This window comes from Xenopus laevis, chromosome 8L (genome assembly GCF_017654675.1).
Source record: "Xenopus laevis strain J_2021 chromosome 8L, Xenopus_laevis_v10.1, whole genome shotgun sequence".
In the NCBI taxonomy this organism is placed as follows: Eukaryota; Metazoa; Chordata; class Amphibia; order Anura; family Pipidae; genus Xenopus; species Xenopus laevis.
In genome coordinates, this window is record NC_054385.1 from 41,109,971 (window position 1) to 41,133,466 (window position 23,496).

At 37.6% G+C, this 23,496-nt stretch overlaps 1 protein-coding gene across 1 annotated transcript; it reads left to right on the forward strand.

The window, feature by feature from the left end:
* The first annotated feature begins 5,220 nt into the window (after positions 1-5,220).
* Positions 5,221-20,067, forward strand: LOC121397293. Its single transcript, XM_041573903.1, has 3 exons — positions 5,221-6,831; positions 7,496-8,155; positions 19,894-20,067. The coding sequence occupies exons 1-3, from the start codon at positions 5,221-5,223 to the stop codon at positions 20,065-20,067; spliced, it is 2,445 nt and encodes an 814-aa protein (XP_041429837.1).
* Positions 20,068-23,496: the final 3,429 nt, after the last annotated feature.

A 23,496-nucleotide genomic window follows, 5' to 3' on the forward strand; every position in this document is an offset into this window, starting at 1 on the left:
TCTCAGTTCTCCTCATTGGCGAAGCACCCCTGAAGGCACCCCATGACCAAAATATACGGTACTTATTACCTAGAGTGGACTCTGATATGTGAATCCTTAATGGAGTAACTGTAGTAAGTAATTCCAAGAAGTACTGTAGAAGGAAGGGCCTTTTCCAAATGTAAAGTTATTTTTTGCCACTTTGTCCATACTTACTAAAGATAATCAGTCGGAGGAGGTTGAAATAAAAGCTGAGAATGAGAAACAATGAATTGCAGCACTGACTGACGAAATGCTGTAAATATTCAGAACTAAACAAATTAAAGCAAATGTTGATTGATGCACAAGATACATATATCTCTTCTAGCCAGCAAGCAAAAATTGCACAGCTGCTCTTTATTATTATTCTGCAGACCTCAGCTAGAATCAGTGAGCAGCAGCATAAGCCAGTGTTTGTTCTGTAGTTATTGCTGTGAGTTATAAGTATTAGTTAGGGACTTTTTGGTTACATTTTAGTAAAAGCATTTGAATGCTGATTTGATTCTTTTCTGCAGTATCGTATGTTCGAAATGCACTTTACAACTGTAATTGCAGAAATGTCAGCAATATCATTTGACCTGAAAAAGAGGGTGCTATTTTTTTAATACTTAGAGAGATAAGGTTAATCTTATTCATTATGGTCAATTCATTCCTTAAAAAGAAAACTATAGCTCAATAAAGCATAATGTTTTTAGCTTCTGTATAACCCCAAGGTGATTTCTGATTGAAGATCTGTGCCTCTGAAGATACCCCAAGTAGCAGCCCATCGTCTTTTTTTGCAGATTTATAGCACATATTCTAGGCTGTTATTGGTTACCTAAGCTTAAGGAATACATACAATATATAATAAAAGTCACAATATAAGGCTAAATAAAAATGCTCCGTAACCAGTCCATTACTCATCAACATTAAAATAAACAACCCTGCAGCACCAGCCCCTATGAGAAATGAAACTTTTTTTACACTTGAAGAGTTCCAACAACCCTCCAGGCTTAGCCTCTCAACATCTGCCCAGATAATATTGAGCATGGCCTAACAAGATACAAGGTGGGGAGCTCATGTGGACAATATTGAAGGTCTGGTACATTACTGTTATACGGCTTCCAAACTTCTGGGCTGGTTCAGTAAAAAAAAAAAATACAGCATTTCTATCCATTACTTTATTACCAGTTTAGTCATCCCCTTCAAAATGTTCTTGCTTATTTGATTCATCTTTCCCAGCTCCATCTTAGGTTTTATAAAGATGCTAAAGGAGATTAAAAATCTCCCTCTGTGCTCCCTTGTTCTCCAAAGTAGGTGGCCCAAACCAAACTACACATGCAAGAATAACACAAATGAGAACTGCTAAGCAGCGCACAGTTAGTCGTCTTATTGTTACCAAGCATATAAAACTAACTATGGAAATATTATATTCTCTATATTACACTATGACAAAACTCAAGGAGGGAAAACATACCTCTGTTTAGATCCTTAGGATGATCTGAACAACTAAACACAGTCAGCATCATCAACATCAAGGGGGTATTTATAAAGACCCAAACAACAAACTCAACAAAAATCTTCCAGTTAGAATATCCCTGATTTCTGTAAATCTGTCTCTGTGGTTACTCTCACTGACCTGGAAGCATTTAATGCAGGCTTTCGAATACCGACCAACAGCTATGTTTGGTTACAGTGTGAAATTGTGCAGCCAAAATGTGCATGGTTATCATTTTTTGTTAGATAACTGCAATGTGTCAGTATTATAAAGGACTTACTGTATATGCTCTCAAGGAAGATTGCATTTTGTTTAGCATTTATTTTATTCAGCATAAATTTGGAAAAAATGAATGTATGGATCCGGTACTGGGTTAAGCAAAATATGCCATTTGACAAAGTCAATAAGATATATCCTCCTACATCCATGTACATACACACATGTACAGTATGTCCACTAAAGGAGTTACTCTATACATAGATGCAAAGAGTAATATGATGGAAAAGATTCACCTATTATTGTGGTTGATTATAATAAAATCAATTACCATGTGTAATTACAAGCAAACAATAAATGACCATCTATGTACCATTTTCTGAACAGAAGAAAACAATGAAGTGACCTTCAGGTTTTTTTGTTAGCAGTGGGAAATGCCATTTAATGATATACAACTACCATGATTACCTGCTTTAGTTTTAAAACAATACACTAAAAAAGCAATAACTATTGACCAATAATGCTCCTGCATTCATTCTCAGTGCCTTAAACCATTCGTAGCCAGCAATGGCTGTTCTTTGGGACTTGGAATGCATTACAGTTTAATTGTAAAATTCGTAAAGTTAGTCTCTTGTGAAGAACTCCCTATAAACATAGACTAGAATATACAGGATGCCAGTGCTAACTAATATAGTCAGGTAAGCAAATCAGTAATCTAAAAAGTATGCCATATATATTAGGTGGAATTGCTGAAATCAGTATTTTCTTAGAATTTTGGAAAACCTCGAGAGATTAACATTTAATTGGAACCACTGAGAACTGTCACTATAACGCAGCATAAATACTGTTAGCTTACAAAAATGACCTAGTTTTGCTTCCCAATATATTTAAAATAAAAACAGCTTACATTGACTTGGTAGTACATAGAATCAGTGAACAAAAAGCTGGGGTGTGGATAGGCTGCCAAGAGATCTGGACTCAAGCCCACAACCAAGTTTAACACATACTGTAACATATGTAGGGACCCATAGGGTTAATGTGCCCCTATGGCTTTAAATCCCTATACTTCCTGATCTCCCTAGTTGCTGGGCAAATGCCCATGTATCTAGATGTAATTTGCATAGTTGTATTATTGGCCAGGAGGTGATGTGAGGTTGTTTGTAATGATGGACATTTTCAGAAGTCATAGTGATGATATTCTGAGACACACACACCCAGTGAAGTGTCTAAATATACAATAATGTGATTGTGAAATTAGATACATAAAGTTTTTGCTGTGGTTCTTTACACAGAAATAGTATTTATTCTATAATTATCTAATCCACAAACAAGTGTTCTGATCCTACTTCATTAGAATAGATTAGATACATTGCAATGTTGTGTGACAGCACTCTCTTACACCAAACATTTATACTTCTCTCAGCCGCAAGTCCTATAGCACTAAGGGTTGCACCTCCTCAAATGAGTACAGAGCCAGCAAAATTGGGAGCATTTGCTATTAAATTGACATGAGCCTACACTCATCTTTAGTTTGGGAAGACCTGGTTCACACTCTTTTTTACCATAGTGTTTGTTGAAAATAAATAATAAATAAATAAAAAAAAAAATATATATATAGAGAATGGGCAATCATAGATCCTCAATTAAACGGGCACTTGAATCGGGAAAATCGGATTTACCACTACCCAAACATTTTTTAGCAAAGGGACATGGGTTACCCACTTTGAGATTCATGGGGATTGACTTGGTACCTGAACCTAATAGGGGGGGTGACTGGGACCGGTTACTTTTGCAAAAAGAAGTTTATTGGATTAAAACTTTGGACACCGTGGCCCCTCGCGGTCTCAATGAATATTGCTCTTTTTCTCCTTTTTTGGATAAAAGATAAAAGGGGTAGATTCTGTAAAATGATTGTCAAGTATAATATAGCGATCTCTGCAAACAGTTTGTTTTTAGGTTTTGATACTGGTAATCCTTTTTGTGGATTTTTAAGTGTTTTTATATATAAATTCTATTTTGATGTTTAATATTTAATATTTATATATAGCACGTTATACACTGTATTTCACATTCTGTGTTTTATATGTATTTGCTTCTACAGAATGTATCTATTGGAAGAACCAGTCACACTAATGAATTTTCTAATTATCCCTCACACCTGAAAGGGGGCGTCACTGGGAGGTGGGAGTGAGCTGGGTGAGTCTTTAAATAGTTTTCACTTTGTTGTAATCTTTATCTTGATAAAGGCTCCACTCGAGAGCCGAAACGTTGATGGAATAAACAGTTTTACATTTCTTGAAGAAAATCCTGGTGTGCTTCAGCTTTTTTGTCGTGGATATTTTACTTCTGGATTGCACCCAGGTCCCTAACTCCTGAAGTGTGTGCTAAAGCCTTCTACACTGTATATATATATATATATATATATATATATATATATATATATATATATATATATATATATATATATATATATATATATATATATATATATATATATATTGTGGTAGAGTGACTAGGAAAAGGAGGAAAAAGGTCACTCTAGCCTTTAATTTCGCCCAGGGACTGAGATAGGCTCCAGGAAGGGAGTTATGAAACAGAGAATCAGCGCTCTGTTTAAAGACTTTAGTAGTCAGGGACTCCATTCCATAGAGCCAGTCCAGAGATTGGAGTTCACCTTCCACAGGAAAGCTGTCCTGTGGAAAGACTATTTAAAGTTAATTGGAATAGGAGAGTGTGTCTCTCAACAGGGCACAGCAGGTAGGAGACCTGGCTGTGTTAGGAACTTCCAGAGGAGCTGGGAGTGCCGCCTGATCCTGCCAGAAGCAGAGGGAGCCCGTGGCTGTGACTAAGAGCCAGAGTTGTTGTCTGTGTGGGACATTGGAGAAAAGCCAGGAGGCTAAAAGGTTCACTCCAAGACTGTGAGTACAGGGGTGAGCCACAACAATTGTTTTGTTTGCTGGTAGTCCACAAGGGGCCCAGCCTAGTCAGGGACTGCTTCAAGGTATGAAGGTAGTGCCCAATGGGCTAGGTTTTTATTTTATTATTTGTTTGAATGATAAAATGGTCACCCCTGTGTATGTGGATTATTGACTGTCTTTGAAAAGTGGGAAAATAAACCTGTATTTTCCTTGAAGAAGCTGTGTGTCCCTGTCTTCATGCTCCTTTCTCCTATGCTGCCTGCTCACCATTGACTAATCCCCCTAAAAGTTACGTGTACAAGCCGCCAGCTTGCCACATCGGATGCGGGCAAAATAAGGAGCAATTAAAAAGACATACACCTGTTTAAAGGGCTGATGAGCCTAAGAGACTTTACCTTTAAGCCAGTGATGAATATGGCAAATTGTGCTGCTAATCCCTATTCTTCAGCTGTTCAGCAGGAGGCTGTGAGGGCTGTGTTAAAGAAACAGGAACAGCAAGGTGGCGACTGGTGGATGCAGTTCCACAACGATTGGGAGAGAGTCCGCACAGCGAGTGTGGTAAAGACACCGGAAGTGAGAGAAACTTCGCGGATGGTAAAGGAGAGCGCTGCGGCTAGATGCAAGCCAGGTGAGCGTTCCAAAGTGCTGCAGGACCTGAGAGAGTGGCAGCAAAAGTTCAGTGTTACTGTTCCGCAACAGCTGCAAATGTGGGCGAAAGTAAGGCCAGTAGCTGAGTCCGTAGCTGGTGTTGGTGAGTTGCCAGGAGCAAAGGAGGCTCCTACAAAGTCTTCAGTGAAAGAGACTAATGTTTTCTGTGTACCACAGAGAGAGCTGTACAGACAGGATGTCTTGGTGTTACAGCAGTGTAAAGTGAGACAGATGAAGAGGGATGACCTAAGCCACATGGAGGAGCCATGCTGGAGATGCCACAGAGTTGGTGAGTGTGTCCCGACCTGTCCAGTGTTAAAGCGGCTAGAAGTGAGAGAGGCTTCACAAGTGCCAGGAGAGTCTACTGCGTCTGGATTCAAAGTCCAGTCTGGCATATTTGGCGAGAATTCATCCCCAGCGGTTCCACACCGGAGGCCCTGCTACAGGAATGGTGAGACTATTCTTAAAGGGGTGGTGGAAAGGGAACAGCAGGCTGGTGGGTTGAAAGACTGCGACTCTTTATTTACAGGCAAGGTCCGGAGAGACATTGTTCAGGGAACAGACTTTTCCTTAGTTCGGGACTCATTAAATAACAATGAAGTATTGCATGTGGGGCAGTTATACCAGTTGGGTAATATTTATCCTATGCAAAATGTGATGTTTAATTTTGCTGAAAAATGTTCAGAGGTGAATTCTGAAAGTGTGACTGTGGGGAATGAATTAACACCCATAGAGAAAAGTGTAGGGGTGACCCCTAAATGTAATGTTCCCCTAGAGCCTGTGAAGGAGGTTGTTCACAGTGGGAAACATGCGGAAGCAGAAAGTGAGTGTGTGCAACACAATATGAGTGAAAATTGTGTTGGTAATTCAGATGGAGGGTATCTTAAAGGTGAAGTAAACCTTAAGCCCTGCCCCATGTATAACGTGCAAGAGTGGGTGTGCAAGTTTGAGGCTGTGTGCAAAACAGAGTGCACATATTGTTTTGGCCCAGGTCACATAACGGATAATTACCCCTTTAAAAAGTGTGACGATGCAAGGGTGAAACTAAAGGAGGCATTTGACCTATACTTTAAAAGTAAAGACTTGCGTGAGAAAAGTGATTCAGGTGGGGATTCCCAGACCACCTACAGTGAACCCTTAGAGACAGAGGGTTGTGTTAAACTCGGTGAGTGTATGTTGAGTGGCAACCAAACTGAGTGTGTTGTTGAAAAAGATAACATGGTAACCAATGGTGGTAAGCCACATGGTGTGAATGTAGAGGAAAGTAAAATTGATGTTAAACTTCCTCTTAAGGCTCCAGATTGTGAGATTCTGGATACCCCAGATCCTGTGTGTGACCCCACTCCAGTTCTACAGGCCGTAGAAGGAGTATTGCAGACAGAAAGTGTCTGTCTGTCAGTGGATGAGTCCAGTATGAATACTCATAATGCTGCCAAATGTGAGTTGCTTGCTACCACTGAGCATATAACTGATTGTGTGTCAGTGTGTGTGACACAAATCTGTGACCAAGAAAGACACCCTACAGTGGGTAAATGTAAAAGGCAGAGTGTGCATGTGTCACGGCCGGCACCCAATACCAGAACTAGAGCCAAGCACCGTGGTCAGAGCTCTCTTCACCAGTATGTGTGACCACTTTTGGGCTTCGGGAAGGCCCTCCGCCTACTGGGGTGCCACTTGGACTTATGAGTGGGCAAGGCTAGAGTTCTGGCAAGCAATGGGGCACGGCAGGTATCTAGAGTCTTTTGGGCCGAGGATCACAGTTACAGGCAAGGATGAGGCAGAGAGGATAGTCAGACAGGCTGGGTCGAGGCAGGCAGATAGCAAGGATCGTCAGGCAGGAAAGGGTCAAAACCGGGTATCAAGCAGAAGGGGTTCAGGCAATAGAGTAGTCGGTTAACAGGCACAGGTCAGGATTCAGATGGGAGCGTCGTCAGGAAACAGGCAGAGGTCAAAAACCGGATTCAAACAGGTTCAGAATATAGCACAAGGCTCAGAAGCACCAGGAAACAATATCCTATCACGGGCAATGCATAAAGTAAAACTGTACCTTTAAATACATTTGAAATTCGCGCCTTTGTATGACGTCAGCGCGCCTGCGCCTTTAAATAATGCGCATGCGCGCCGCGCGCGCACTAGGACCCGGAAGCCGACGGAGAAGGAGCGCGGCGGCGTGGCGGCCGTCCACGCCGCCGCGACTCAGGTAATTTTCTTACAGCATGATTGTGATGCCAAAGCATGTGTGTCTGACTGGGTTGATACAAGTCCAGCCAAAGTATCTTCCCCAGTTAATAAAAAGCAGGAGTTGTGTGTGACCACTCCCATAGCCATACATGTGTTGAATCCCTGTGATAGAGGTAATAAGGTTGCCTTAAAGGGTTCATCCAAGAGCGTTATACCTTCCATTGGTGGGGGTATTCTAAGGAAAACTAAGCCTCTCTGTGCAGGTTCAGGCTTAGTGGCAGAAAGTGTAACTGCATGTGGTGAAAGTGACTCCCATGGTTCAGGCATGATAATCTGGGGGAGTAAATTGAAAAACAAAGGCAAACGCATGGTGATGCCTGAGAGAGGGTCAAGTATGCAAAGCAGCCTATGTGTGTACACGGTGATTGAAACATATGGGTTCAATATGTTACAGGCTAAAAAGTGCCCAAGTATACACCCTGGTTGTCAGGGTGATGAAATGCAGATCCCTAGCCCTTTATCCACAGAAAGAGTGGGGAGTATAGAGGTAGAAATCCCTTTAAGAGAAAAAGAATTTCTATTAGGGTTTCAATGTGCTCACCCCTACGGGTTGAAGCAGAGAGGGGGGATATGTGGTAGAGTGACTAGGAAAAGGAGGAAAAAGGTCACTCTAGCCTTTAATTTCGCCCCAGGGACTGTGAGAGGTTCCAGGAAGGGAGTTATGAAACAGAGAATCAGCGCTCTGTTTAAAGACTTTAGTAGTCAGGGACTCCATTCCATAGAGCCAGTCCAGAGATTGGAGTTCACCTTCCACAGGAAAGCTGTCCTGTGGAAAGACTATTTAAAGTTAATTGGAATAGGAGAGTGTGTCTCTCAACAGGGCACAGCAGGTAGGAGACCTGGCTGTGTGAGGAACTCCCAGAGGAGCTGGGAGTGCCGCCTGATCCTGCCAGAAGCAGAGGGAGCCCGTGGCTGTGACTAAGAGCCAGAGTTGTTGTCTGTGTGGGACATTGGAGAAAAGCCAGGAGGCTAAAAGGTTCACTCCAAGACTGTGAGTACAGGGGTGAGCCACAACAATTGTTTTGTTTGCTGGTAGTCCACAAGGGGCCCAGCCTAGTCAGGGACTGCTTCAAGGTGTGAAGGTAGTGCCCAATGGGCTAGGTTTTTATTTTATTATTTGTTTGAATGATAAAATGGTCACCCCTGTGTATGTGGATTATTGACTGTCTTTGAAAAGTGGGAAAATAAACCTGTATTTTCCTTGAAGAAGCTGTGTGTCCCTGTCTTCATGCTCCTTTCTCCTATGCTGCCTGCTCGCCATTGACTAATCCCCCTAAAAGTTACGTGTACAAGCCGCCAGCTTGCCACAATATATATATATATATATATATATATATATATATATATATATATATATATATATCACTTTTCAACTTAATTTACCTGCACAAATAAAAGGTACTCAGCAGCATCCTTACTTTTTAGCTTTACAATTTCTCTTTGAGGCATTGTTTCCTCCTATGAAATTAAAATATGTGCTTAGCTGTTTATTATGCTTTATTATGCTATTATGCACTGTTCTATAAATGATGATGTTACTCGTCCACCTACTACTTTATGATACATTTTTGGTGTAATTTTATGACATGTCCTTTCTAGGTTGCCTTACCTTACTCAGTGACCAAATCTAACTTCAGAAAATGGTTAGTAGAACTGATATCTGTTTGGTTAACAATATATGCATTTATCCTATCTCATGTAGGCCTTTAGTAGCATCATTCTTTTACATGTATGGGACCTGTTATCCAGAATGCTCTTGACCTGGGGTTTTCTGGATAATTAATCTTTCCATAATTTGGATTTTCCCCTTAACCCTACTATAAAATCATGTAAACATTAAATAAACGCATTAGGCTGGTTTTGTTTCCAGTAAGAATTAAATATCTTTGTTTGGATCAAGTACAAGGTACTTTTTTATTACTACAGAGAAAAAGGAAATAATTTTTAATATTTGGATTATTTGGATAAAATGGAGTCTATGGGAGACAGACCTTCTGTAATTTAGAGCTTTCTCGATAATGGGTTTTTGGATAACAGATTCCATACCTGTATAAATATCCCTTGTCGGTAAACCTGAAGCATCCTTATCTTTTGTCTCAGTGAGTTGATGAAGAAAGCAGTTTAGCTGCTTGTCAATCTATATCACATGTGGAAGACAGAGAAATGGCCCTTGGCTTTTAATAGGGATCAGAAATCCTTATTCATCCAAAAAGTTATTCCCACGGGAAGTGTGGGCTAACAAGGGGAACAGCAAGAATAGCAATATACGTTTTCATGTGTTTTGTGCTTATGGGGCACAAAAGGCATAAAGCAATTGAGATGTTATCTTAATAAAGATATGTATTTTTAATTATATGTTTTGGTGACCTAAGTGATTTTATTGAGTTCCTACCTGCTTTTTGGTATGTAGCAAAAATAGCACCCAATTGATGCTGAGTAGTGAATTTATTCGGCAGGCACGAATTTGCAGTGAATTTCTGCATTTTGCTGCAAGAGATTAACTTTGCAAATTTGATGTGAAAATTCACCGCCATCAGGCCATTGACTTTAATGTGCAGCGGAATTGCCGCCAATGGAGATTTTGACGCCCACAAATTGACGCTGGCATCAAAATTTGTGTTCCACAAATTTTCCGCCGTTATGTGAATTTCACTGGAAATTCTAAATTTTTTCGGGCGAAACGAGAGAAATACGCCCATCATTAATGCTGAGCCAGAGTATAATTATGAACACAATGAATGAGAGTCCCATCTCTCCAGTACCCTTGGTCCTTCTCTAATAAATATTTGCTAAATATTGTCTCATTAAGGGTAAGTGGCTTGTGATTTTTATATCCCAGGTGCATAACCTTACAGTTATGTGCTCTTTAACTGTACTGATGATCTTAAACTAAAAAGAGAAACTGATCTTTAGCTGGGATTAGCACCTGACCCTGGCTTTGCTTTAAAACTACGGGTACATGTTCATATGCACAAATCCAGGTGCTCCTGATAAACCTTTATGACATTCATTCATGTCATAAACACATAATGAACTTTTTGTTCTTCTGTCACTAGCCTTTTCACGTAGACTTATCAATAAGATTTACTTTTTTAGTAAGCAAGTCTGACTTTTTTTTTTTTTAGTAAGCAAGACTTTTCTGGGATGTTACTTATGGTGCTGCTGATCAAATTACTTTTCCTGTAATAAAATTCCAACCTGAAGGGATGCCCATGGCTGTATTAATTTAACAGCCGTGTTACTCAGCAAAATAATGTTGGCATTCGATAACTAAATAATCTATCCTGTAAATTCTATTTATAAACAAAAATTCTTCCCTTGGGAACATGACCATGACAACAAATTTTACATTTCATTTCCAAGGCTAAGTGTAAAATGTCAAGAGATTATTTTTTGTATGAATTCTACAATAAAATGTTTTTTTTATGGGTTATACAACTCTGTACCTTTCTTTTTTTAGATTTAGCTGTACACTCTTGAAAAATATTTACTAAGTAGATGGTTTTCAAATGAAAAAAAGTTTTTTCTGCCAGCTTTATAAAAAAAAGCTCTTAAGGCATTCATTGTTAGTATGTTATCTTTCGCTATAAAATATGTGTTATGATTACCTGTGTGAATGAGTGATATTCCCATGTCATAGTAACCTTGCTTGAACCAGTAGCCCCAGACTTGGTTTATTCATGCAATATTGGGCTTCAATCCAGCAGAGCAGTTATACAAGGAAAAAAAAAACAGGAAAAGGACACAAGACATTCCATTCTCCTGTTAAAATGAAGCTGACACTGGGGATTGAGAAAAGCCGAAAAAAAGCTCTCTGCGACTAGTGATGGGTGAATTTATTCACCAGGCGCGAATTAGCGGCAAATTCCCGCGATGTGCCACAGGCGAATAAATTCGCGAAACCGCCATGAATATTCACCAGCGTAAAAAAAAAATGGACGCCGGCGCCACAACCCAATAAAGCTTCCAGAGGGACTGCCATAGTAATTAAACATACAGTAAAAGAAAGTGCCACACATGTTTAATGAACTACACATTTGCAAATGTATGAATAGCTACAATAAGCAAAGGCTGAGACAGTCTACAGATGGGAGTTCTGCACAAAATTAATAACATCCAGAAATTGCTAGTTTTAACCTAAAGGTTAAAATAATGGGGGTGCCAGTATCTTGGCACTAAAGAAATCAATCAAATCTGGTACTCTGTAAAAAAAAAAAAAAAAGTACCAAACGACCTGAGAAACTTTTTGTTCTTTATTATGGATTAGATTTTATATTATTACAGAATAATCTCGGAACAAACATCCTAAAATCGAAAAAGACAAAGTAAAAACCTGAAACAGCAATGGGCCTTAATAAATATGCCTGAAGTTAAGGAACACACAGGAAAAAGGAACGAGAGCAAAAAGAAATTGTGACCCTTTAATAGAACATAATAGACTTAAATAAACATTAACCTTTTTGTAGTCAGTAAATTAAAATTATATAAAAGAAATTCTGAAAACTGAAGGACGCTATTCATTTCAGCATATTTTGAAACTCAAGTGGTGATATTATTAAAATATTTTTGCAATAAAAACCAAAAGGACAAAAATAACTTAACTTAATCACAATGTGTTTTTACATTCAAGCTTACATAAAGTGATAGGGGAATTTGTCCCTTTTCACTTCACAGGAAAATTCGGGAATTTCCCGCAAAGTTTGCAAAATGGCGAAAAATTCAATGGGCGTCAAAATTATTTTCAATTGTCAATTTCAACGCCCGTGACAATTGTTATACGCGCGCCTATTTTAGCCAATTGCATTAAAGTCAATACACTAATGGGGTTATTTATCAAAGGTTGTGTTTTTACAGAAAATCTCGAGTTTTTCAAAGGTAGTTTCAGTAAAAACTCAAATTTTTCAAGTTAAAAAAAACTCAAATTTTTCAAGTTAAAAAAAACTCAAATTTTTCAAGATTTATTATGCCCTGAAGCAGCAAAAAGCCCGAATCTGAAAATACTCCAGCTAAAACCTGTCGAGGTCATGTAAAAGTCAATGGCAGATGTCCCTTGAATCATTTAAAGATGTTTTTAACCTTTATGATTTTCAGGGTTGTTTTAATTGCTTTGCGCTTGAAAACGTAATACATTCGAGCTATTCGAGGTTTTTTTACAGCTTGCTCGATCAATTTGAGTATTCGCACTTTCCCCCGATTGCATTCATTCAAGTTTTTTACATTCAAGTTTTTTCATAGATGAGGAAACATTCGAGTTGTGAGTTTATTCAAGGTAGGAATAACCTCACAAAGTCAACCTTTGATCAGTAACCCCCTAAATATCCACCAAATTATTACAGAAATGGAATGCATATATAAATCTTATGGCAGCCCAAATAAAAAAAACAAACTGTTACCTCCTCCAATTATAGATTAACTAACCCTACCTACCTATTCCTTCTTCATCGCATTCTTTCCACACCTTTACTTTTTTTTTTGAGTTATGAAAGCTGTAAAAAATTTAACATTCACAGTACTCCATCTGTATTTCTCTTTATTTGTAGAGACCTGCAATATTCAGGGGTATAGTTTCCATTTTAAGACTTAATATTAGTTATGGGCGAATAAATACGCTAGGCGCGAATCTGCTGCAAATTTCTAAATTTTACCACTGGCGAATAAATTCCCCGGAAAAATTCACTGGCGTCAAAAAATGTGGGACTTGCGTTGGAAAAGTAATTTGCATCAAAGCCGTTGCACGTCAACACTATTCGGACACCCATTGACCTTAACGCCAGTGTCAAAATTGCCGTAGGCCTCAATTTTCAAGTGAATTTTTTGCCGTTTCTCAAATTTTGCAGTAAAAATTCGCCCATCACTTCTTGATATAAACAAAAATTCAATTCCATTTACAGTGAAGATAAGAATTAAAAATAGTACCTTGGTAACAGATCATTTTGTGAGCATCAACAAAAAATTCAATAGAACAAAAGTTAGAGTTAAAAAAAGACTATTTAGAGGTTATCTGAGGTACAAACTGCTTTTCAAGTTAATTGCCAAACCGAAGCTTTACATTCCATAAAATCATTTTATTGGTAATTTTAGGCCGACCTTTACTTTACAATATGTAATAGCACATTAACTAAATGCTTTCACAATGCAGTCTTATGTATTACATTCAACCTATATAGATTTTTTTTTTTAACAGACAAATTCTTTGGTATGGAAGCAAAGAGGCTTAACAATGATAAATGATGCAATGATTTGAGCATGTTCTGAGTCCTCTAGCCTTAATGAATGCAAAAGAGTCTAAAAATAATCCTATACATTTTTTTTCTCTTTTTTTTTTGAAAATGTCTGTCCAGTGGATATAAATATCATATTTGAATAATTTTCTTTCTTCTTTAACAATATTAAATGTTATCATTTGAAAATAAAATATTATGTTAAAACAAGATTAAGGAGGGTTATTTATCAAAATCCAAACAGATTTTTTAGATAATAAAAGTCTGACCAAACTAGAATCCACGATTTTTCCTTATTTATCAATAAAAAATAAAAGGCCGCAACTTTTTTGGATTGTCGCGTGGAAGTCCAAAACCCAGCGCAGACAATAATATTTTTAAATTGCAAATAGGACCTCTACCATTGACATCTACAGGACCTCGCCAGGTTGAAGTCGTGAGCATTTTCGGATTCTGCCTTTTGAAGTCTCTGGGTATAATAAATCTCGAAAAAATTCTAGTTTTAATTTCCACCAAAAATTTGGATGTTATAGCAAAAATACTCAAGTTTTTAGCATTTGGACTTTAATAAATAACCCCCCAATTATTTATTGTAACAATTTATTACAACATAACCAATTAGTTAATGATCATATTATGTAATTTTTGTAATGTATTTTAGTTTCAGTTTAGTGAGTTTAGTGTTAAATGTGGATATCTTAATACATGTATGCAATTCTGCTCTCTTTTTTTTTAATTGAGCAGCAAAATTCTTTTGAACATTTTTAAATAAATGAAACTCAATAGTGAGGAATATTCACTAGTACAAAAGCTAGTAATGAATTAAAATTCATTGCACTACTTTTGGATGCCTTATTTGGAAACCAGTTAGCCAAAAAAAATATGAATTACAGGAAGTCCATCTCCTTATAGCTTCATATTTTTAACATATATCTGAAAATTCTTTTTCTCCGTAATAATAAAACAGTAGCTTGGGATTGATGGTCACCAATCTTCTTAAATCCATATTGGTGGTAAAACAATGATGATGGCGGTATAGTTTTTTCATGTAAATGAACTGCTTTTTCATTAAAACTTTGAATTGTATTCACTGTGTACTTCCACAAACATCAATCGGGCAATATTTTTTCGGTTATCACCAGGTAGTAACAATGTATATTTTAATTTTGTGCAAAGGAAACATTAGTTGCTCAGAGCAAAATGATTCACATTTCGTGCATTTTTTCCAGCTGATGCTGTTTACAATATAGGGGGTTTATGTATGATGATATAAATTACAGATCGATCCATTATTCGGAAAACCCCAGGCCCCAAGCATTCTGAATAAAAGATCCTGTATTTATATCTTGAACCTTGAGCATTAGTTATATTTTTTCATGCAGTAACGACCCTATCATTTTACAAAAACATTTTAAAGGCAGCTTTTATTACATAAGCCCCCAAAAGTATGTTATTTGAAGAATTGAAAAAAAAAATTACAAGTTGCATTGTTAATATAGATATTGTTGATGAAAATGGATGTATGTACAAAAGCTATAAACATCCATAGTTTGGGTCTTAATGAAACCTCCATTCCTCCTTTTGGTTGAGAGAGGCAGGCACTCATAGTATACCATCTAGGTGGAAACAATCATTTTGATTATTGTTTTGTCTTAATTTTATATTATATAATGATGTGTCATTTTGCTTTTAACAACTGACAAAAAAAAAGCATTTGTCTCTACTTTATTATAATAAAAATCACTTAAAATTTAATGTAGCCGATAACAGATCAGCTAAGTAGAATACAATGGCTTAATAAAGGAGAACTAAACCCTAAAAATGAATATGGCTAAACATGCCATATTTTATATATTGAACTTATTGCACCAGCCTAAAGTTTCAGCTTGTCAATAGCAGCAATGATCCAGGACTTCAAACTTGTCACAGGGGGTCACCATCTTATATACAGAGCGACTTTGACCCATTTTGTTTCGGCAAAAATTTGCCGCTGGAGAAATGTTGCCAATGCCCATTAAAGTCTACGGGCGTCAATTTTTTTTGACGTATGGAGAATTTTTTTTGACGCACGTCATTTTTTTTGATGAGTGACGCCATAGACGTTTTTTTGATGCGCAACGCCATATAAGTATGTGGGAGTCATTTCCACATCAAAAAAATTTGCTCACCCATATTCTTAAGTAGAAAACAAGTTTCCAGCATCTCAGACACATGTCCCCCTATTGGCCAGCCCATTCTGGTCCTTGCTCTGTTCACTTTTGGCAAAACCACATTGACCCACAGAAATGTTGACCTTTTCTATTTTGAGACAGTACTTATAATATGTCTCTGTTTCTTGTAGTGAACCCTATCTAAAATTAGTTGATCGATTCTGGCAAAAGCTGCATAGTAGATTAGGTGGCAAAATAAATAATTCTTGTGCTATTAAATATAAACAAAAAAAGTGCTAGCTTCATCTTATGCTTTTAAAGACACATTTGGCCAAACAGATTGACAGAGAGGAACTGTAAAGAAAGTGGCAATGATCTAAAGAAATCAAATCTACTAACAAGAGCCTCATAGTCAGAGACTACACTTGTACCACTGGAGAACTATATTATTCTTACATTTCTACAATTTGCCAGTTGCCAAGGGAAAGCCAGTCGCACCATCCAAAAAGGTTTATGTAGCCTCATGTTTGTGAATACAGTAATTTGTTTAATGTGAACAAATGTGCATATCTCATAGATAAATAATCTGTCCCAGGAGTTAATTGAGATTGTTTCCCATCACACAGCTCTCAGTACTTTCCATTGCTTATTACCGAGGAGTGAGTCACACCTCAACTATAAATATGTCAGTAACCAGACTATTGGTTCTAAAAAGAGAGCCTGTCAATTCCCAGCCATAAAGCTGGCAAACTGACAAAGAAGTGATTCTCATAAAACAGTTGCTGGCAGATGTAACAATCAATTTTGACCCTTTTAGTGCCAGCAGTGGAGTAATAAACTCCACCATTTGTCTACGCGTTTATCTTTTATATATTCCCAGGATGTTTATTTTTGCTTCTTACTGAATCCATGTATCCACTTAAGTTAAAACATTTGACTTCTGCATGGATTGTATATTACTGAAGTTATTTTCTTTTCACAGCTATTCAATGTCATTTTTATGGTGCTTGCAGATATTTGCAGTATTTGATCCAGGCATTTCCCGCATTTGTGACACTAGATAGACCTCATTTTTCTTTGGCAGCAAATTTCCAAATTTTATGTCTTCCCTAAACATAAATGTATGAAATTTTTTACTTGAAGTGCGATATGATATAATGGGGGTTATCAGTGGCCAGTAATGCAGCTTGACTTGTTTACAGCAGGAAATAAATAATTGATTAATGTATAAACATTAAGGGGGTTATTTACTAAACCTTGAATTTACCGGGTTGGGCTTTTTGAGGCAAAAACTCACATTTTTAGTGGAAAAAAAACCTCCAATTTTTGAGGCAAAAAGCCTGAATCCAAAAATCCACCATCTCAGACCTGTTGAGGTCCTATATAAGTCAATGGAAGATTTCCCTAACCTAATTTGACCGAGTTTAGCCTGAAAATCCCCAAAAAATTTGGGGTTGTTGGGTAAAACCCCCAAAAAATCAGGCAATTTGGGAAAAAAGTCATGAAAAATCTGACTATTCTATTTTTTCGCTTTATTTTATTGTTTTTTTTCCTGATCCAATGAATTTGAGTTCTTCAATTATTCATTTCCAAATATTCTTTATTGTTTTCCGAAAAATAAAGCAGATTGGGTATACAGCATACTTTCATTCAGCATACATTTTTCTCTACGCATTACCGGGTATACCGTTGGGGAAGGGAAAGGGAGGGTTGTTAGTAAGGATAAGGATATGGGTAGAGGGGTATAGAGAAAAAATGGGGTGAAATAGGCACTTCCTGTATTTAAACCAAAATCCTATTGCTCAAAAAACAGTGTATTATATAGTACAATCAGATCAGGTTGATGAGACCGTTGACCTTTGAGTAGATAATGTTTGCCTGCACAGATCAAGTAGTTGTGTGCATCTCCACTTCTTCAATTATTAAACAGTGTCAAGGGCATGGGAGTTTGGTCTTGTTTTTTTAATGAAATGAGATAAATTCGGAGTTTAGTAAATAACCCCCTTAATGTGTATTAAAAAAGTTGTGAAACAAGTCTGACACATGCTCTACAGTTTAGAATTCTTAAGGGCATTTCATCTTCATGAACCAACCAAACATTTCTGTATATCAATGCTTATTTGGTCATATCTTATACCTTGCAAGCAGTTGGCATAGGAATTGCGTTATAGAAGAAGCTGAATGTATGTACTTTATTTCACAGTCCAGACACACATTGTAGCATTCCCTATTGCAGTAGACCTGCTTTGGTTTCCTATATGTAGATTGATTCCTGTGAAAATGACAGTATTGGGTAGTTGTATTCCATATCCATATTACAGTGACAGATCTTATGGTACAGTGCAGTCTTTACCAAGTAATACAATTAAAGAAGTATCAATATTAGTGCTTGTCAATGGCATAAATACCTACCGTGAATACAGCAGATCCCGTAGCTGCGGGGGGGCACGGGCAACAGAAGTGCCTGGACTGCTGGGTCTGCTGCATTATAGTACCCTTCCCCCTGTCCATTTTTTATCTTTAAAATAGCGTTGCAGTACCGGCCCAGGAGGTGCGGGTTGGAAGGGGGCGTCAAGGTTAAGAAAAAGGTTTACATTTCGCTATTTATACAGGATCCCAATCCCAATAAAGGATCCCAATATCCAGAAACTTCTCGATTTTGAGGACTTATATCATAAAGTTCATCCCAATACACAATGGCGGAACTACTGGGGGAGCTGTTGTACCAGGGCCTGCACCCCCTGTGAGCCCGCCAGCAGTTCGCGCAAGTGAAAAAACAATTACAAAAAAAACCTGGGGGGTGGACAGGCAAGTTCTGAACCCGAGCCTGCAGTTATGTTGCTGCCAATACAGTGAATTCCTGAAAGCTGCCTGTAAAAGTCAAGTTTATCTGTGCTGTGACTGACTGTCATTGAGTTGTTCTACAGTACAGTGTAAACTCTCACTGCTTGGTAACAAGAACTGTCACTGTGCTACAGACAGAAGATAAATGGACTGTACTTTGTGCCCTGTAAGTATTAACTGAAATTTTACTGTGTTCAATAAAAATATAATCGAATTGTTCTAATGCTCGCCTGTGGACATTGAAATGGACCGTCCTTTTGCGGCATGGGCATGAATGAACGGAGCTAGGACTCCTAGAGGCTATAATTAAAATGTAATCATACAATTAGTCATTAGGATTATGTATGACACAAATAATAATATACATTTCTTCATGTCACACTCACAGACTTCCTACCATCACAGTAAGAGGTCCAAGATGAAAATGTTGGCATTGACTGCCAGCTGCTAATTAATTTGCAGTAACTCATACAGAACATACCTCGTGTATACTGTAAGTTAGGGAAAAACATGCAGAGAATCTAGGGGTAAATAATGCCCCCCCCATTTTAAAATAGCTTTAGATAGATTTTCTTGATCTGCCACATTTGGTATGGGGTTAACAAACAAAATGATATTACAGGTATGCACTCACTTGTATCGCCTATTATATGTTAAAGCTGGATAGCAATATTTTTATTGTGCATTAGTTCAACCTTTATATTTGCAAATTCAAAAATTTAAAAGGAATCAAGGATAAAAAAATATCAAGATACAGAGTCATATACCTGATGAGGTTATCGGTATGAAGCTGACTTTCTGTTCAGCGCAAAGAGGAATTCAAACTGCTGTTGCCTTTTCACCTTTCTTCTATGGGGCACTTTGCAGGTCAAATTGAAACTGAAGATCCGAAAAAAAGCCAAGGGGAAGTAAGCCTTACCTATCATTATAGCTATTTTGGGGGGGGGACATTTGGTGGTACTGGTCCTTTAAACAAAGTCATGGAAGAAGCCTACATACAGATACCCACATTCTAAATGTAATGGCTTGGAGACGGAATGGATAACGTTACAAAAATATGGCATCTCCAAGGTAGTAATTGAAATACAAGGCCAGAAAATCATTAACAAAAACCCCATTGTACATTTTGTATGAAACATTCTCTTCCTTATTATTCTCAGCCCATGTTTGAATTTTCTGATCACTCCAAAGAGTGCCTGAATCACTCACACAAAAATAGAAGGTTTCAGCAGGGCCAAAAAATATTTGCAGTTGAAGAAGAAGGGGTTCCAAAGAAGAAATTTTTAGATCTTGGACTAGGCCAACAAATTCCTGTAGCATCACAATTCCTGTAGCATCACAAGTTGATATTAAGACAACTGCCATTTTAATTAGATTTTCAGATACTCCTTAAATTATTTAAATTCCCAGAAAAAGTCCTTCTTCGTTGTGTCATCTACTGTTTTTATGGTAGTAATTACTATCTTTGAACTCTTCAATTAAGTTATTGAACATTGGGTTGGCTTTTTCTTTAGTCTGTTTGGCATGCATAGTAACTGTCAGTAGAAAGGGAAATTGTAATGGAAGAGCAACACAAAACATGATTAAGGTATGTTAAGGGGAGAATCTCTACTTATTTATTTATCAAACACAGCACATGGAATATATCTCATAGTGTTAAAGTTTAGTAATTGAAGCTCAACAATAGTACTATGGGGTGAAGGTGCACATGCCTCAGACCAATAGCTCGAGGAGATAAACCTTAATCAAGATACAGTATATGACAGTCACTAGTGATGATGGACGAATTTATTCGCCATTCGTGAATTCCCTGTGAAATTCACAGAACAGCAAAAATTTCACAAAATGCAAATTTCTAAGTTTTTTTTTATGCCAACGACAATTCTGACGTTGGCTACAATTAAAGTCGGCCATTGACTAATGCGCGTCAGAATTGTTGACATCGGCGTACCACGAATTATCCACTGTTCTGCGAATTTTGTTGACATTGTTTACATCGGCGTTCCGCGAATTATCCACTGTTCTGCAAATTTCGTAGGAAATTCTCAGATTTTTTGACGAAGAAAAACGGGAGAAATTCGCCCATCACTAGCAGTCACTCAAAGATTCCCATTCCACATTTGAATATATAATTGTATTGTCTTTCTAACAATTAGAAAATGAAGAGTTATTTAAGGTTTATTGGGTAAAACTGATATATCACCTTGTTTTTTGCTGAGCAAGATCAGGTTGAGACTTATTCTCTGTCTGTGCATTTCAGATATATGTGGAGCAGATATGGTTTAAGGCTATTTTCAGTGCAGTTTTTACCACGAGGTAAGGTTAGAACCTTGCCTCAGGAGGCACTTTGCCAAGCAAAATGCTGCCGTTGGTAACTGTCAGAACTTAAAGGGGACGTAAAACCAAAAAAAAAGGTAACAAAATGAAACATTGTATAAGTCTATGCAGTTTACAATATGAAACGTTTAAAAGTTGTGTATAAATGTAACTGCAAATGAACACAGTATTGCTTTAAGCCTTTTCTTTTGCGGCAGATGTGGGTATGGGTGTCTCTACAATTCATCCATTAACTATATCTTCTGCTGACAATTATTTTCAGCAATAATTGCTTTGTTGCGGTTGATGGGTCCTTCATGCTCCCACTAAAGGGTACAATTTTATTTATTATAACTATTCCTACCAAAGATGCCAAACCATTTGTCCTTCAACAATGCACATTTAAAAAAAAATATATAAGGATGAAAAAAAAGGGAAAGTATACATTTATTCCAGTAACCTTGTTTTTCTGATTTGCTAAATGTTTAGCTGATTTGCTGCTTTCTTCAAATGCCTGCTCCCAGTGGCCCTTAAAGCAGGCACTCTGTTTTGAATTCCTGACTTGGAGGCAAGTTTTAGTTGCATAAAAAACAGGTGTACTGCTAAACAGAGCCTCCTGTAGACAAACCGTTCACATAGGGACTACCAAATGGCCAATCACAGCCCTTATTTCCCCCCCAAACAATTTTTTTTTCATGCTTGTGTTGCTCCCCAACTCTTTTTACAATTGAATGTGGCTCACAGGAAAAACAAAGTTGGGGATCCCTGATATAGAGTTCAATGTGTATTGATTTAGTATTCTATTAGTTACTGTCACACTTAAAATTAAATCCATAATTGATTATGCTTTGGAGCAAAACATTCCAATGTAAATATACATACAGATCTACTGTTATTTTTTTAGTTGCACTTTAAGAGCTGGTTAAGAAACACAAATGTAATGGGTAGCCTTATATTCTAAAGGCACATATTACTCCAACATTCAAGACTGTAATTATCTTGAAAATCATAATGGATGAATTAGGTTGGCCCCTCATGGAAAATGAAATAATGGAGATGTGATTATAATACTCCACAGTAAGCACAAATTCCCCAGCCAGAACAAACTGCTTTATAACTTAATAAATGAGCTCTACACATTAACTTCTACATTTGTAGAACTTTATACATATATAAAACAGAAATCCATTGCTGCTTTGCTGCTATTTTTTCACATTCTGTCCCCATATTTTATATTGGGTTTTTTTCTGCCGTTTATGAAAATAATCAATACATTGCTCCTTAGTTCCCAAGTGCCTGAGTATTGACCACCCCGTCCTAATATTTTGCTCCATTTAGAAAGCAGTACTGAAGCTGACTTTGGGTCTGCCATGTTTTTTTTAGAAGCACAAAAGGCAGGACGGAAACAAACAAAAAAAGTCTCCATTGCAAGTAAGACTGCTGGGTTTTGAGTATGAATTACCTGATAAGCCAACCAAAAAATGACAAGATTTTGAGTATTGTGGCCCCATGTCTTGGTCAACTAGGAAGTAAATAAAAGTCGCAAACGTTATTTAAAATGGAGTCTTTGCGAATGTTTAGCACTGCTCGCAGTTGCTAGTGAATATTACATTGAGCATTTTCCCTAAGCAAAGGTTTAGCGCTAACACCTGCTGTGGAGTTTCGTTAAATATTTTGTCGCTATAAGGACTTTTGAAATGTAATTACATATACTGCGAATGTTTGCAAAAGCCATTTGTTTGCAAACTTTGTGATGAGATCGTTGAGATCTTTAATCAGTCAAAAAGGACGCTGACATGGTCACTAACATTCGCAAAGCCTCTTTGTGCAGGTTTTTTGCACTATTACATTCCCCCACTAAACTTTAAATTAAGATTTTACATTGTTGGAAGTTAAAGGGTTAATGCTTTCTGTATTGATCATATGATACAGGTATGGGACCTGTTATTCGGAATGCTCCAGACCTGGGTTTTTTCTGTAAAAGGGATCTTTCCTTAATTTGGATCATTAATTGAACATAAATTAAACCCGATAGGTACCAAACCTAACTGCTCCCCCAGCTTGTAGAAGTGATGTAATGCGCATGCCTGTGTGTGCACGTCACTTCAGCTATGCATGACATCACTTCCGTCTCATTGCACCTACTAACCCTTTACTGGCCCAGGTCACTGTCAGATTTACACAGGTAGTCTGCAAGCAGCTAGGCAGGTTTTTTATTTTTCTTAAAAAAATATATATATATAAATTATATACTGTAGGCACACCTAAAGCTGCCGCCTTAGGCATAGGCCCCAGGGAGCCTAGGGGAAAATTCATTAACCTCCGGAAATTCGCCAGCGATGGCTTCGCTCACATCGCCGCACTTTGCCAGGCGAAAATTTGCCAGGACAACGCTAATTCACTAAAATGTGAAATTGTGTCCAGTGTTAATTCGGCAAGCAAAGCAA